This window comes from Kryptolebias marmoratus, linkage group LG4 (assembly GCF_001649575.2).
Source record: "Kryptolebias marmoratus isolate JLee-2015 linkage group LG4, ASM164957v2, whole genome shotgun sequence".
NCBI classification, from domain to species: domain Eukaryota; kingdom Metazoa; phylum Chordata; class Actinopteri; order Cyprinodontiformes; family Rivulidae; genus Kryptolebias; species Kryptolebias marmoratus.
In genome coordinates, this window is record NC_051433.1 from 7,423,649 (window position 1) to 7,439,200 (window position 15,552).

General features: G+C 36.7%; 3 protein-coding genes across 3 annotated transcripts; all 3 read left to right on the forward strand.

The window, feature by feature from the left end:
- The first annotated feature begins 734 nt into the window (after positions 1-734).
- On the forward strand, positions 735-3,109 carry LOC108231507 (elastase-1). The gene is made up of 8 exons (XM_017408593.3): positions 735-894; positions 1,125-1,222; positions 1,336-1,436; positions 1,842-1,967; positions 2,178-2,314; positions 2,435-2,577; positions 2,713-2,862; positions 2,992-3,109. Exons 1-8 carry the CDS (start codon positions 855-857, stop codon positions 3,001-3,003), a joined length of 807 nt encoding a protein of 268 aa, XP_017264082.1. The 5' UTR covers positions 735-854; the 3' UTR covers positions 3,004-3,109.
- A 419-nt stretch (positions 3,110-3,528) lies between these two features.
- LOC108231670 (elastase-1) lies at positions 3,529-7,011 on the forward strand. Its single transcript, XM_017408893.2, has 8 exons — positions 3,529-3,632; positions 3,780-3,880; positions 4,770-4,870; positions 4,994-5,119; positions 5,269-5,405; positions 5,502-5,644; positions 6,631-6,780; positions 6,885-7,011. The coding sequence occupies exons 1-8, from the start codon at positions 3,593-3,595 to the stop codon at positions 6,900-6,902; spliced, it is 816 nt and encodes a 271-aa protein (XP_017264382.1). The 5' UTR covers positions 3,529-3,592; the 3' UTR covers positions 6,903-7,011.
- A 2,358-nt stretch (positions 7,012-9,369) lies between these two features.
- On the forward strand, positions 9,370-12,309 carry LOC108231669 (elastase-1). The gene is made up of 8 exons (XM_017408892.2): positions 9,370-9,499; positions 9,605-9,702; positions 10,308-10,408; positions 10,617-10,742; positions 10,900-11,036; positions 11,132-11,274; positions 11,974-12,123; positions 12,214-12,309. Exons 1-8 carry the CDS (start codon positions 9,415-9,417, stop codon positions 12,223-12,225), a joined length of 852 nt encoding a protein of 283 aa, XP_017264381.1. The 5' UTR covers positions 9,370-9,414; the 3' UTR covers positions 12,226-12,309.
- The last annotated feature ends 3,243 nt before the right edge of the window (positions 12,310-15,552 follow it).

A 15,552-nucleotide genomic window follows, 5' to 3' on the forward strand; every position in this document is an offset into this window, starting at 1 on the left:
TTTAATTGTAGATATATTTTTTTAAATCAGTTTTTCTCTTCAAAATATTTGAAACTACAGAAAAAAACATAGTCACCTAATTTAGATCCACTCACTGGTTAAACCATCTGAATTTTGAAGCTCCAAATACTTCACATTTTATTCTCTAAACCCTTTCTGTTGCACACATATGACTTTCAATCATGGGAAAATTCAACAAACCAAATCAGCTTTTTGTTTCCTTAACATGTTATAGATTTTATTGAAATAATTATTTGTTTTCAACAGTATACATGCAAAACGAACAAATTCTGCCTTTGCAAAGTCACAGCTGCCAGTTTTCCCATTCTTGCATAATTGGTGGTTCAAACAGATGTTATCAGACTGTGAAATAAATATTAACAAGAACTTAACAAGAATATAAACCCTGTTACATCAGACAGTTTATTGTATTTTACCATGGGGAGTAACAATAAATTATTTTTCAGTGTATATAGCATACACAAAAAAACATTTCCCAAATGACTACAGTGGTCACAATCTGTGATATCACTTAGGCAGGTATTAAAACAGATACAATGTATTAATCATTTAAAGACAGAACAAATTGAAAATAAAAAAAAATAGAAATCTACACCCTTTGAGTTCTTATGACTCATTTTTGGTAAGACATTCTTCATTCCTCACCAAAGTCAGAGGCGTGCTTTAGCTGAGTGTGATAACAGTGTGTGAGACAAACCACAGGTGCATACTTAGTTTTTCTCAGAATAAAAAGAACAGCCAAACTATTCCACATCAGCTCAAGGTCAAATTTGAATATAAAAGACAAATAGAAGTGTTCTTTCCTTGCAGAAGCGCTTTGACAAAACGCAAACATGCTCAGGTTTCTGGTCTTGACGAGTCTCGCTGCCTTAGGTAAGGAAAAAAAAACAGCATACACTGTACTGTATATGTGTCTACTATTGATCTTTGCTTACCTTGCTCCTTTCTTAATTACATCTTTCATTTAGCAAAATAATTACACTTTTGCTACCAGCTGATATAATTTCTCGCTTGCTTGTTTGCTATGGTTGGAAAGCAAAATTATAGAAGGTTTCTAGGAATCCTGCTGTAAGCTGAGTCTTTGTTTTTGTGTTTTTAACCAGTGCTGGCTAAGCTGGAGCCACAGCCCAGGTACCTGAAGGACAGCTTTGAGAGGGTTGTTGGAGGTGAGGTTGCCAGCCCTAACTCCTGGCCCTGGCAGGTAAGGTTCAGTCATCACATGTTATACGTATTATGTCAGAACAAAAGGGAAATAAGGTGCAAAAGTTAAACTGAGCTCTTTGCTCTTCGTCAAATTGTTTTTTATCTCCTCAGATCTCGCTTCAGTACCAATCTGGCAGCAGGTTTTACCACACCTGTGGGGGAAGCCTGATCCGTAGAGGCTGGGTTATGACTGCTGCTCACTGTGTGGACAGGTAACATAATGATTAACTGCAGAATTCTTTAGCAGACTGAGCTTTATTTGTTCATATTTTTTATTATTTCTTTGACCCAAATATCCCCAGCCAACTCCTGTCGCAGTAATGGCATGTGATTTATTTCCACTGGCTCCAAATGTCACCAGAATGAGGAAACATGCACATACTCATTTATAACTGTCACGTAGAAGATGAAGTGTTTACTTAAAAAAAAAGGCAAAAACAAATCAAAAGTAATGAGGCAAAAGTAACAAAAAACAGTAATTTGATTTATGGTCACTTCTTACTGCATTTTTATTTTATTTTTTTTGTTGCAATAAAAAAACAAAACAAAAAAAAAAACATAAGATCATAGTGACTTGTTTATAATATTTTCATTGGTTCTTTTAAAAATCCTTGCAGCATCAGGACATATCGTGTGGTTCTCGGTGAACATGACCTCAATGTCAACAGCGGCAGAGAGCAGGTCATTAGTGTCAACCAGATTTACATCCACCCCCAGTGGGACTCAAGCAGAGTGTCTAATGGGTGAGAAATGTTTTTCTGCATATTTTTGACCCTAAAAGAAGTATTTATTTTGAAAACTGACTTGTTGCAGGTGTTCAGGGGTATAAGTTATAAGGAGTTGTTTCTTAGCTCAATGAATGCAACCTCGGTGTGCCAGTGGTCTAAGATTCAACCAACAATGTCAGCAGTTTAATGTCTTTACAAAATTACTTTTTTCTGCTTTTTTTTCAGGTATGACATTGCTCTGCTTCAACTGTCCTCCGATGCCACCCTGAACTCTTACGTCAAGCTTGCTGCTCTGCCTCCCTCTGGCCAGATTCTGCCTCACAACAACTTCTGCTACATCACTGGATGGGGACGCACCTCCAGTACGTTTCTTTCTTTCTTTTTTATTTTTTTAATATTTGGCTCTGATCTACTTATTACATTGGTGTTGTTGGATCTTTCCTCCAAAGCTGAATGCACTGTTTCATTTCTCTTTGACCCAGCTGGTGGTAGCCTGTCTGCTCAGCTCAAACAGGCCTACCTTCCTGTGGTGGACCACAAGACCTGCTCCAGCAGCAGCTGGTGGGGCAGCACCGTAAAAACCACTATGGTGTGCGCTGGCGGTAGGGCTGAGGCTGGATGCAACGTGAGTTCTCAAAAGTAGTATCATTTTATCCTGACTCTGCCAGGACAAGTTTCCTAGTTTGTGTTGCAAAGACATGTAGACTGGTAAAAAGATGTTTAAAACTCTTACCTTCATCTCCAAATTTGTCTTTTTCAGGGAGACTCTGGTGGCCCTCTGAACTGCCAGGTCAATGGCCAGTACTACGTGCATGGTATTGCCAGTTTTGTGTCTGGACTGGGATGCAGTTATCCCCAGAAGCCCACTGTCTTTACCCGTGTCTCTGCCTACATCGAATGGATGAACTCAGTTAGTGTTAAAATATGTATTATTTCTATATTCATCACAATTTGTAGTGTATTTAAAAAAATCTTGAGGCATTTTGACAGTTTTGAAAAAGGTCAAACCTAATTTTTCTTTTCTCTTTTTTCCTTTCAGATCTTGTATTAGGTGTTGGAGCACCCAAAGGCAGATCGTATTTGATCATGTTTGCATCAGCTGAACCTACACTCTTGTTTGGTCTCATTCTATGAAAAATAAACTTGATTAAACCATATTTGAGGAGTCCCTTTTCTTTAATACAGTTACAAAACTACAATTATATACACTGTCATATGACATATGACATATGACATAAAAAAATGAATTTTCATATTTCTTGTGCTACATGCATCAAACTAGCCTCCAAAAAAGAAAATATTATCTATATATGTGTGTGTGTGTGTGTGTGTGTGTGTGTGTGTGTGTTATTTGTGGATGCATTTTCATAAAAGTACAACAATATGAGTGTGGTTCAAGATTAGGAATTACTATTGATCAATACTTAGATGCTGATTGAAAATCCAAGAACAACATTTTCTTTGAGTTTCCCTCAGTGAGATGTGTCAACATATGGTTGCACACCGTTATTTTGAAGTGTGATAAAGTCTGAGAGTGTCCACAGGTGGGCTTCTGACTTCTGGACTCACATTAACACGAAGGTCAGCGCAGGGTATAAAAGAACCAGTTGAGCATTTAGAAACACTGAAATGCATCAAACATGTTCATTTTCCTGCTGTTCGTCACTCTTACAACCACGGGTAAGAAACGCCAAGGCTGTACTGGAATTGATCTGAAACTTTTGGTGTCTCTAACTTTAAAACTTAGCACATAAACACAATGCCAGGGGTAATCATGTTCAAATGTGTTTGGCTCATTTTTTTATATGGGATTTATTTGTGCCTCAGCATTGGCTGAGCAGAAGCTTCAGCCCCGCCGCAGAGAAATCAGCATCGAAAGAGTTGTGGGAGGTGACAGAGTGCCTTACAGCAGCTCGTGGCCTTGGCAGGTACAGTATTGCACTGTAAAGCAGAAACGTATATAAAAGGTGTGAGATCCTATTTTTGGTCAACAGTGACGATAGAAAAAACACTGGAGGACATGTGAACTGCATGTGTTTGTATTTGTTTTAAGATGGTAAACACTTTCCAGTCTGCTTTGCTTTATGTCCTTACAGAGTCAATTTTATACAGAAAAGTGTGAGTTTAGAAAACCACATTGTGATTTTATCTACTCCAAAGGTTTTCCAAATTAATGCAAGCACAATTTGGTGCACAGATTAAGTAGCGGCACATGGTGGGATGAGTTTAACAGATAAACATGCACAATACTGACAGGCAAACATATTAATGACCATCAGACCCGAGTGTTTCATCAAAAACTAGAGAAACTGCATTTTCTGTGAATAAATTAAAATCTTAACTGATTTGTGAATGGATCAATTGAAGAATGATTTGTTAACTGAATTGTTTAAAGTTAAAAGAAGCAGAACAGTAGTTAAAAGCTAAAATTAGCTAAACTAGTAGCTAAAAAGTAAAAGTAGCTAACCTGTAGTTAAAAGCTGAAATTAGCAAAACAGATTACATATCTCAGTTTTATCATTTTCAAACAAATCAACTTCTTTGGTCACTATTCACTTTCACTAACCAATGAAAAGTGTTGACAAAAAAAAACTTGTGATCTTGTGACCACACAGTCAGTTTATGAAATTTGAAAATTTACCTTTTTTTCCATTTTTCGAAAAGTCGTGTTTTTTGAGATACAAGCTTTCTACCCAGCAGCAATGATTTGTCATGTTAGGGCAACACTTGTGTTATTGTGTGTGTGTTGCTCTTTCTGAGTTTTAATTTTAAACCAGCATGGTGTGTGAGAAGAATAAATTGTCAATCCTACTCCAGGTTTCTCTTCAGGAATATTACGATGCCTCCTATCACCATTTCTGTGGAGGAACTCTAATAAAAAATACCTGGGTTTTGACTGCTGCTCACTGTGTACAAGGGTAACAGAGACACTATTTTACATTTTAATGTAACTACCATACATTTTCTTTAGATTGTTTTCCTGTTTTGCTTTCCTTGTCTCACTATGGAAAAAAATAAACTCACAGTGACCTCTAAAACAGCTACAGTTCATTGCGTGTGGCCCTTGGAGATCTTCAACTGCACTATAGCCATGGGACAGAGCAATTCAGAAGTGTCAAAAACGTTTATGTTCACCCTGACTGGAATATGGACAGCATTTCATCTGGGTCAGTCTTACTACAGCTTTACTCTCACATTTGTCTGTTTCTTAAAAACATCAAGATAATATTTTTGCTCAGCGTGTTTCTGGTGATGTTCTTGCAGTTCAATTCAATAATGATTATTTGTCAACAACAATAATCGTTTTTGTGTTTAGCAATGACATTGCTCTGCTGCAGCTGTCTTCTGCAGTTTCTGTAAACTCTTACGTCCGTCCTATTAACCTGCCAAAAACTGGTGAGATCTTGCCTCATAACCATCCCTGCTACATCACTGGATATGGACGAACTTCAAGTAAACCAACTCCTACTCAGACACCTAATTAAGAAATATGAAACGACTAACATAATCTGCTTGTCTCATTCTACGAGTCTCTTCGTATGCTTTCAGCTGGTGGAAGCATGTCTAACCACATGATGAAAGCATACCTGCCCATAGTGGACCACCAGACCTGCACCAGTTCTGGCTGGTGGGGCAGTACAGTTAAAATCAACATGATCTGTGCAGGAGGAGGCACTCAGTCTGCATGCAATGTGAGTAATCTCACATATTAATGTCTTTCCAATCAAATCAAATGTAAATTTACCTGCTAAAAAAGAATTTAGTCTAAAACTAGAAGGTAAACCTGTTGAAATGTGAACTCAATACTCAACTTTATAGTTGACAGCAGTTTAGAATAGTTGTGTGTGCTTTAAAAGACTAAAGATGGGTAAAAACACAACAATGGCTTTAATTTTAAATTCCTATGTGTAGTATTTTGGCAGTCACAATTACCATGTGGTAAGAAAAACAAATACTTTCTCCAAATCTTGCAGAATGGTGCAATTCCATGTATTTCTAGTTACAAAATTTAAAATGTACCTTGTTATTAATTTTTTTAAAACCCCACATGAAATCCCTATACAAGTTTATAACTTTAGTTTCTGGAGTCAACGAAGATGCATTTGCATTCTTTGTCCAAAAAAACAAAAAAAAACAAACAAAACCATTTTAGTTGAATACTGAACAGTGCTGGAAAAAAAATTTGATGTCACTTTTTGTTTCCAACACTTAGTTTTTGATTCTTTTTTAAGTCCATTTATGTAAAAAACTTATTGGTAATCACAGAAGAGAATGGGAGAATTCATCAAAGTAGGTTTTGTACATTTATTTAAACAGTCAATGATGCCATTGGCTGGATATCTTTATTCACGGTGGACAAAATTCAGATTAAATCAGGAAATCCAGTACTGATATGGCTTTGTTCCTCTTTGACTCTGTCAACCAGTTTTGTAGAGTGCTGAGAGGGTTTGTCAGTTTACTTGAGTAGAAAGTGCTGCACATCTTGAGACTGAATCATGATTGTTTTATGTTGCAAGTCAGTGAACAGAAACAGATGAAATTACAGTTCCATTTATTAGGTTTTTTTCTGTTAATGAGCAGCTAAATCATCAGGAATAAAAATGTGACCAAACATTTTTGTGGTTTAACATCTGTTTGTGTGTTAGTTGTGGAGTTTTCATTCCTTCTTTCATTCTAGGGAGACTTCGGTGGACCTCTGAGCTGCCAGGTTAACAACACTTGGTATGTCCACGGGATAACCAGCTTTGTGTCTGGTATGGGATGCAATACACCTCAGAAGCCCACAGTCTTTACCCGCGTTTCAGCCTATATCACATGGATCAACTCGGTTTGTAAAGTTGTCAAAATAATTGTAAAACAAAAGAAAAAAAACCCATAAAAATACTATAATCACATTGCTGTTTTATAATAAACTGTCTTTTTCTCTTCCAGGTTATAAACAATTCTTGAAAAACATCATCATTTGCAACAGAAACAGCTCTGCTTTTTCCGTCTGCGTTTTCTTGATCAAACCATCTACAATTAAACTTTCTCAGAATAAACACTGGTGTTCTTTTAATCTCTTTTTGGTCTGTGCCATTTTTAGTATTGAACCTAAATCTAAATGTCTTCCTGGCAATGGTGTTTTAAACTAAAAGTGAGCTAAAAATAGGCCATGATACAGCAACATCAATGAGAGCTCAGAAATCAGGTAAATGGCTCAGAAGCTGTTTCATCAAGCTCCCTTACATCTCAGCATGTGAATGTCGTCAGCACTCGGCAAGCAAGTGTGTGACAAATACAGTATGAGACAAATACACCAACAAGCAGGATAAGGGAGCGTACCAGAGATGCCGCCAAATAATGTGTTTGGATTCTATCAAATTGCAGCCATGAATGCACATTGAAGTTCATTATGCAGCATTTTGTCCTTTGTTTTACTTCTACTTTTCGATTACTCCTGCTGTTTTATGAATACCTTTTTATTCTCCTTTGCTGCAGTGTCTATTAAATTAAAGAGCCATATTACCTTTTATGTTTCCTGTTTGATATGTTTATGCAATACCAGAGCAAAAAAAGGCTTCATTAGGTGCTCAGGCACTAATAGAGGGCAAAGTAAAAGTATGATAAGTGTGTGCCTTCACTGTGGGAATTGGGCATATGTTGTTGCTTGGATTAAGTGAGAATGGAAAAAAACACTCAGACTGACTCGTGAGTGGAAATATTCAATAGGTTTTGCATGTTTTTGCAAGGTTTTTATTGCATTTTTAATCTTTATTTTTTTCACATTTTTTACTATTAAATAAAGTGAATGTCAGAAATTTTTTCCATTTTTTATCCGACCTTTAAAAAACAGAGATTCTCTAATAAAAAATGTTTAAAGCAAGGCTTGTAGGAAAGTTATATTAGTCACAATCTATGTGGGTGCTTTGGTTTTAGATATACAGTATGCTCCCAGCAATACTTTCATTATAAAACTGCCCTCGTGAATTTTCTTTGAAGTTAAAATAATGGTTCTGCTCTATATACCTAAGAGACATGGTTACATTAATGATCTTTTATTATTTAAAGTAAAAAAAAATTAATAAACAATTTGTTTTTGGACCAAATAACAGTAAAGCTCTCCTGAAATGACTTTGAAATACATTCATAGGTTTGCACTACAAAAAACTATAGTCAGATCAAATAAATCCTAAATAAGGATATTATAAAATATAATTGTCAGAAAGCAGCATGTAGATCATGTTAACAAAATAATCTTTACTGACGTCATTTGATCTGTCGTGTTCTAGTTGAGAACAGTCAATAAAGTTTTTCTACGTGGTCTGTAGGTACAATGTGGACAACAGAGCAACGCGTCAAAGTTCTGTTATTTTCTGCCTAAAAATAAGATGCTACATTTCAGAGAATCATACAATAAATAAAAGTCAAATATATGTCGTCAAATCAAAATAAAAAATAAAAAACTCAAGAGGTCATATATCATCTGATGCCTGAGCAGCTTTTTCCAGTCCAAAGGTTCAAAACCAAGTTCTGCTTCAGTAACCCAAACTGCAGACCAACACTGTTCTGACTGTCGACTCTGCAGAGCCTCATGAATACTTATCAAAGGCTTTGAAGTTGAATATCCTCTGGGTTGTTCTTTGAATCTTTGAATGGTGATCAGAATCTATATTAATCAACAACTTGTTACCTGCAACATGAAAGGAAAGCTCCACACAGTAAAATCGTGTTGTTGTACCTCCTGTCAATGTGTTCCTCTCTGTGGTTTGCAGATGTGTTCCTGATCTGACACTATGTTTATGCTTAAATTATTTATGCTTATATATTGATACCACATCTGGTGAGTCAGATTTCACCCAATTCCAAACTGTTAAAATTGTCAGTGTGACTAAAACGTTTACCTTCTAGCAGTACATTTGGTGTTCAAAATATAAATGCTTTTTCTAATAAATCAGAGAATTGATTTCTCCCAGTTTGCTTTTCAAACAACACTCAAAAAAACAATGTTTCTCACACTGACTATAAACAATAAATTGCTTTCAAAGGGGGAGTCTTACGAGCAGCAATGAATTTGAAGAAAATGTCAGAGTGTGGATGTGTATTTTTGGTATCAGTGACATGTGCTTTACATTTTACATAAACCAGCAAACACTGAAAATGACATTCCATATTGTCATATTGTGCACTTGAATAAATGTAGTTTGCACTTACTAATAATCATTTTTAATTAAAAACATGTTGCACAAGAACATTTTCTGTGACATTTAGGTACAATTTTGTGGGGAAAAAAACAGATTCTTTACTCGATCTTGACAGTAACTGGAAGCGATAGATCCAGTACCTCCAATTCCCTAAATTAAACTCAGTCAGTCCCACAGCAGTGATAACCGTGAGATTGGCACAGGTGGACATGTGTTCATGTTGGACACGCCACACACAACACTATCAGCACAAGCTGCCCCGAGGGTATAAAAGAGTAATGGACAGATGTCACGAAAGCAGAAAGTCTTCGGCAACTGCAGACATGCTCAGGTTTCTTCTGTTGACCTCTCTCGCAGCCTTGGGTAAGAACTGCCTTCTTCTTCTTTGAGATTCATCACACACACTCCAAATGCACCTAAACACATGGAGTTTGACTTGTCTGCTTCCTGCGACTCTGCTTTCCTCAGTGCTGGCTGAGCCCCAGCCCAGGTACCTGGAGGATGACAATACTGGAGAGAGAGTTGTGGGAGGCAACGTGGCCAATCCTAACTCTTGGCCTTGGCAGGTACTTAATGCTCTGTGTGACTCTATAAATGATGTGATAAAAACATGTAGACCCATTAAAGAGTATAAACATCATCATATTAGCCACAAAAAAGGGATAGTTTAGTGAAATACTCTAATAGCATATTTATTTAACAATTGTAGCAACTGATTTCTCTAACCTTTTACACAGAAAACATAATGATTATATACTAAATGATGTGTTAATGTAGATTAAAGACTTATTAGCAACATGTTTTTGTTTGATAAGGCATAATCAGGCAAATAGCAAACTTATTTGATATTTTGTATAAAGGGAAAAACACAAAAAGTATTCATATATTTTGTTGTACAAGAAAATTCAAAAACTAAACTACAACTGAAGTAAAGTCCAAGTTTCTAAAAATGTTACATAAAAACATTAAACTATGACTACTCCTATTACCCCAAATTTTACCCTGCATTCCTCATCCTCGGTGTTAAAGAGATTCTTTAAAAGGCACTTCTGACACACTTCACTAACTTTTGTGCTCGGTCTAATGTCAAGATTCAAGTGACCAAAAAAAATAAATAAATAAACAAAACAAAACATTTTTCTTATGTATTTAAAACTTTTTTTTCCATCAGATCTCCCTTCAGTACAAATCTGGCAGCAACTTCTACCACACCTGTGGAGGAACTCTGGTCAAAAGAGGATGGGTGATGACTGCTGCTCACTGTGTGGACAGGTAGGAGGTTTGTGCATCACAGAATAGCCGAAGAAAAAGGGAAAATCTGACATAAGTGAACATATTTTTGTATTACAGTTAAAGTTATAGATACTTAAATTTTAATGATTATTCATATTTTAGTTTGACTGCTAAAACATTGATTTAAAATGCTTTTTCATTGTATGGGAGAAAACATTAAATGTTTAGTTTTCCTGCGTGGCCACAGATCTATGACTTGGCGTGTTGTTCTTGGAGATCACGACATCAACAACCACGAGGGCAAAGAGCAGTACATGAGTGTGAGCAGAGTCTACATTCATCCCAACTGGAACTCCAACAACGTTGCTGGAGGGTTAGTTATGACACGATCCACATAAAAAGCCAAAACACCTACTTATATACATGTAAACAAAACATTTTTAAACAAAATATTATTTTTTTTTTTTAATGAACCTTTTCAAACATGATTAAAAGGGAGCAAACTTACTTTTTATTGCTGTTTATCTTAGGTACGACATTGCTCTGCTGCGTCTCTCTACCGATGCTGTTCTCAACAACTACGTCCAGCTTGCCTACCTGCCTCCCTCTGGTCAGGTTCTGCCCCACAACAACAACTGCTACATCACTGGATGGGGACGCACCCAGAGTAAGTCCAATGCTATTACACATTTACATGAATACTGCAGCCTTCCAGGCTTTAGGACAGCTGTAATATGTGTTTGGTTTTTTTTCTCCCTGTAGCTGGTGGTAGCCTGTCTGCTCAGCTGAAACAAGCCTACCTGCCTGTTGTTGACCACAACACCTGCTCCAGCTACGGTTGGTGGGGCAGCACTGTGAAGACCACCATGGTGTGTGCTGGTGGTGGCAGCGAATCTGGCTGTCAGGTGAGCCAAGGCTTTTTAAAAGCAAACATGAAATTGTTTTTGATGTCCAGTAACAGCATTCTTTATCAAATATAAACCATTTGGAAGGCTGAAAAACTGGTGCTCGTGAAATACCAATGACCCCTTAAACTGAAACATGTATGACCACATGTGAGAAAAAGCTGAAAAAACATCTGGACAGCAATCTGTTTATTATCTGGACAGAGATCTATTTACACAGACAAAAAAATCACAAATAAAAAACAAATGGTCCCAACCTATAGATGTTGAAACTCTGACTTGTACTTACTTGATCTGTTGTCCAAACCATTTTATCATTCTTCAGATAGTTTTTGGGTAATGATAGAAAAACACTGCGAAGAATTGGGCAAAACTGAGCCTAACTAAACAATAATTGACAGCTTTGATATCACCCACTGAGCTGTTGGCTGACCCCTTCTTGTCAAGCAAGATATTTTCAAGGACTCATGAGGTGTTTCTTGCTGCATCAGCAGGGGCATAAGTCAGTTGCAGTGATCTTAGCCAGTGCTTAAGCTGCAAAGTGTCTTGCAGGCTCATGTTCTGCACAAAGTAGCTCCAGGCTGACTGAGAATAAAAGTAGGGACGAAGGAAGGTGCTGAAGGAAAAAAAAAAAAAAAAGAAATCTCTTGTAATGTTACGCTTTGCTTTTGTCTCTGAGTTTTTCTTGTTTATATGCAGGGTGACTCTGGTGGCCCCCTGAACTGCAGTGTCAACGGTCAGTGGGTTGTCCACGGTGTGACTAGCTTTGTGTCTTCCGCTGGCTGCAACACCTATAAGAGGCCCACTGTCTTCACCCGTGTGTCTGCTTACATCAGCTGGATGAACAGCGTCAGTATTTCAAAACAGCTTAAGAACCACATTTAAAAATATGACTTTCTGTCAATGTCATCGATTACTACTTTATTCTGTTTTTTTTAGATCATGGGTTGAGGAGAGAAACTATTTCCATGGAAATTGAAGAAAATCCTGGATTCATCTCTGACATCATCAGATTAAAATGTTCTTTAAATGGTATTGATCTTGCTTCTTTATTTTTGGCAACATTTTATGAGATACAATATGCTTGTCTTATTAAATTGGTAAAATTCTGACAAGGTTGTAGAATCTGTTCAACTAAAATACAACTCATAATGCATGAATGAAACCTTTTTAATGTATGGGGATATTTGCATGAGGACTTTAGTTGCAAACTGATCACAGGAATAAACAGTTGTAAAATTAATTTTAAAAAAATTCCTTCAAGAATCTACAGAAAGGTTACTCTAGCTTACCAAATACAGAATGCTCCAATTTTTTTACAACAAAAAATATACATTTGAAATGTGCTGAAATGTCATGTAATTAATGCAAACATGAAATATACATGGTATATTAAAAAAAAACATTTTCTGATTAACACACAAGTTAAACACACAAAAAAGCAGCAGCATGTGGCAGAGTGATATGGAACACAAGTTACAGAAAAGGGGAAAATCACTTACCACTGAGCATGCATCATTTGATTCAGCATGAGTTATTCATTTACACAGTATAAACATCTTGACTGCGAGGTTGTGTTGTCTACCAGGTGTGACACACACACACACACACACGCACACACACTATCCAGCCACAGTGAAGGCTTCTGGATGCTGTCAACAACTCTGTCAGCTTTGAGGGAGTGAGGTGAGGTCTTTTCTCATTAGGGTACCTGCACATTCTGCTTGGCAGGCTCAGGAGGACTTTAAGTTGGAAACTTAAACAGAGAGATCTGAGTGCAAAATAATCATTGTATTATCTAAAAATACACTGAAACACATATTTATAAACCAAGACTTGCTAAATTATTTTTAATAAATACAGACTAGGTAAAACTACATACATGTGGATGAAAAAGTGTGAAGTCAAACAATTTACCACAACTGAGCTAAACTCTACTCTTACTACATGGTATGGTGATTTCAGAACACATTTCAAATTCAGTAGCAGAACAGTGTTGTAGCCTTCACTCATGTTATTATTCAATCTACATAACTAAGTTCCTCTTGGGCAAAACAATACAACAGTTTATACCACTATTATAGCCTTGTAAGCGCTTTTATTTTCCATACACATCCCTCTGCTGATCAGGTAAATAAATCAGTTGGGAAATGTGAAACATTGTGGAACTGGTCATAAAGTAGGCAGTGGTAAATTATCTCTATATTCAGCAGGTGTGAGTCAGTGACAGCAAAAGCTGTGTCCCTATGGGGATGTGGCCATATGGTGGTGGTAATGATCTACATCCTGCTGTGGATACCTGTCACATTGTCCTGTTGTTAACACAGATCTTATGTAAATGTAAGCTCAGTGGAGTGCCAAATTTATGTCAAGTTAGTAGAGCATTCTGATTGGGCCAACTCTGCTCAGAGTGTGACTGGTTTTTCATTCATCAAATACTTCATTCTTTTGGGGGTTCAATGGGCTGGAGCCTTTCTGTCCCCAGATGAGAAGCAGGGTAAACTTTAGTCCATCACGAGAAAATATGAGACACTGATGCACGCTCACACTCACTTCTATGGATCCACCAGTTAATCTAACTTTCTGCTTTTTAAGACTGTGGTAGGAAATTGGAGAAGGCTTTCTATGCAAAGAAAAGCCTGAATATTAAAACCAGAAACCTTGATTTGAGGTGAAGTGCTAATCACCATACTACCAAGTCATTCCATTCCTTATTTCTTCCAAACATCCTGAATGTTAAATCTTCATAAAATCTGTTGGAATAGTTATACGTTGACTTATAACATGTTTTGCATCATATATGCTCTAAACACAAAGAGTCCGACCAACAAAGTAAAGTATTTTTGGAGGTATTTTGAAGTTGTTGCTTTAGTGTTTTCTAATTTTACCATTCAACAAAATGCCGTCTTTGAGATAAATACAACAGTTTTGTAAATAGATTTTTGGTTTTGGTTTTGTGCAACTGAAGCAGAGCATTCGAACTTGGGGCTGCGACTCGCCAACTTTTACTTTTACAAGACATCTGTAAACATGCAGAGGCAAATAGCAACAAGCTGCTTCACTGGGACTTTCAGTCAATAAGATTGAAGATGCAGCTCACACGGCTGAGCTCTGAGTGACAGAGGGACATTAGTCACATTAGTATGAGGGGTCTCAGTAGAGTGGCAGTATGCTAAATGTCACATGAATATGATTGGACGTTACTACTTGCACAGATGTGAGGGTGCCAGTTATGTTTAAGTACAAACAGAATCATTAGTTAGAGCTTATCTGTTTATAATTTCATTGGACTGATTACCTGAAAGAAAGCAATGTGCTTTTAGTAATAACTGAGCAAAATATCTGTTTATGAAGACTATGCACGTAGCTGAAAGCGCCAGAAAAAGTGATTATGCACATTTTTAATCAAGACAGTCACAACAACATCAAGAAAGATGATATCTAGTGTCTGACTTTGTACTGACCTGTAATAATAATAATAAACAATATACAAGGTGAATGAGTCATTATCTTTTTTTAAATTTAATGAAGTGTATTGTGATTTGTATTGTCAAGTATTGTGAATTGTTAAGATTAGGGTTAAGGTTAAGGGTTAAAATATGCAAATGTTCAATAATCTCTGCACATCATTTTGAGACATCCACTCAATATTAGAAAACTAATTAGAGATTATTATAGAGTTAATCAGCACAGACCTAATAGATAATGGCATTTTTTACAACCCTCTCCCTGGTGGAATTTAATCAAAAGGTCAGTTTCTCTTGGAAGTCATGAGCCATGTTTCAGTGAGAAACAGACCTCCACCCCCACCTCCACCCTTTAGACCAATTAAAAACATTTATCAGTTTCTTTGCTTGATTAATTAGAGTCTAGTGATGAAAAGCCTCACAATGCAACACACTGTTAAGGGGAGGCTGCTGTAAACACAAACCCTGGCTAAATATCTGTAAATCTATCTCACACGCTGCAGCTGTTTGATACAGTTGCAAAAAAAGAAGGGAGTTTTCTTTCTGACACAGGAGTCTCCACAGGAGAGATTTTGCTTTGGTAAATCACTTTTCCGACTTCTGTTTAGATGCTTAAATCATCACTGGCTTCAGAGGATTAAAGGGAAACAAGCTTTAAAATTGCTGATACTGTTTTGGCTCTGCATCTAAAATTGCTGTGATCTCCCTGTGCTTTGGAATGAAGTTGCCAAGAAACTGCAGGTCTTTTTAGTAAAGAAAAAAAATAAAAGCTTTTATTTATTCTCAGTGTGAAAATTGCTAAACTATTTGA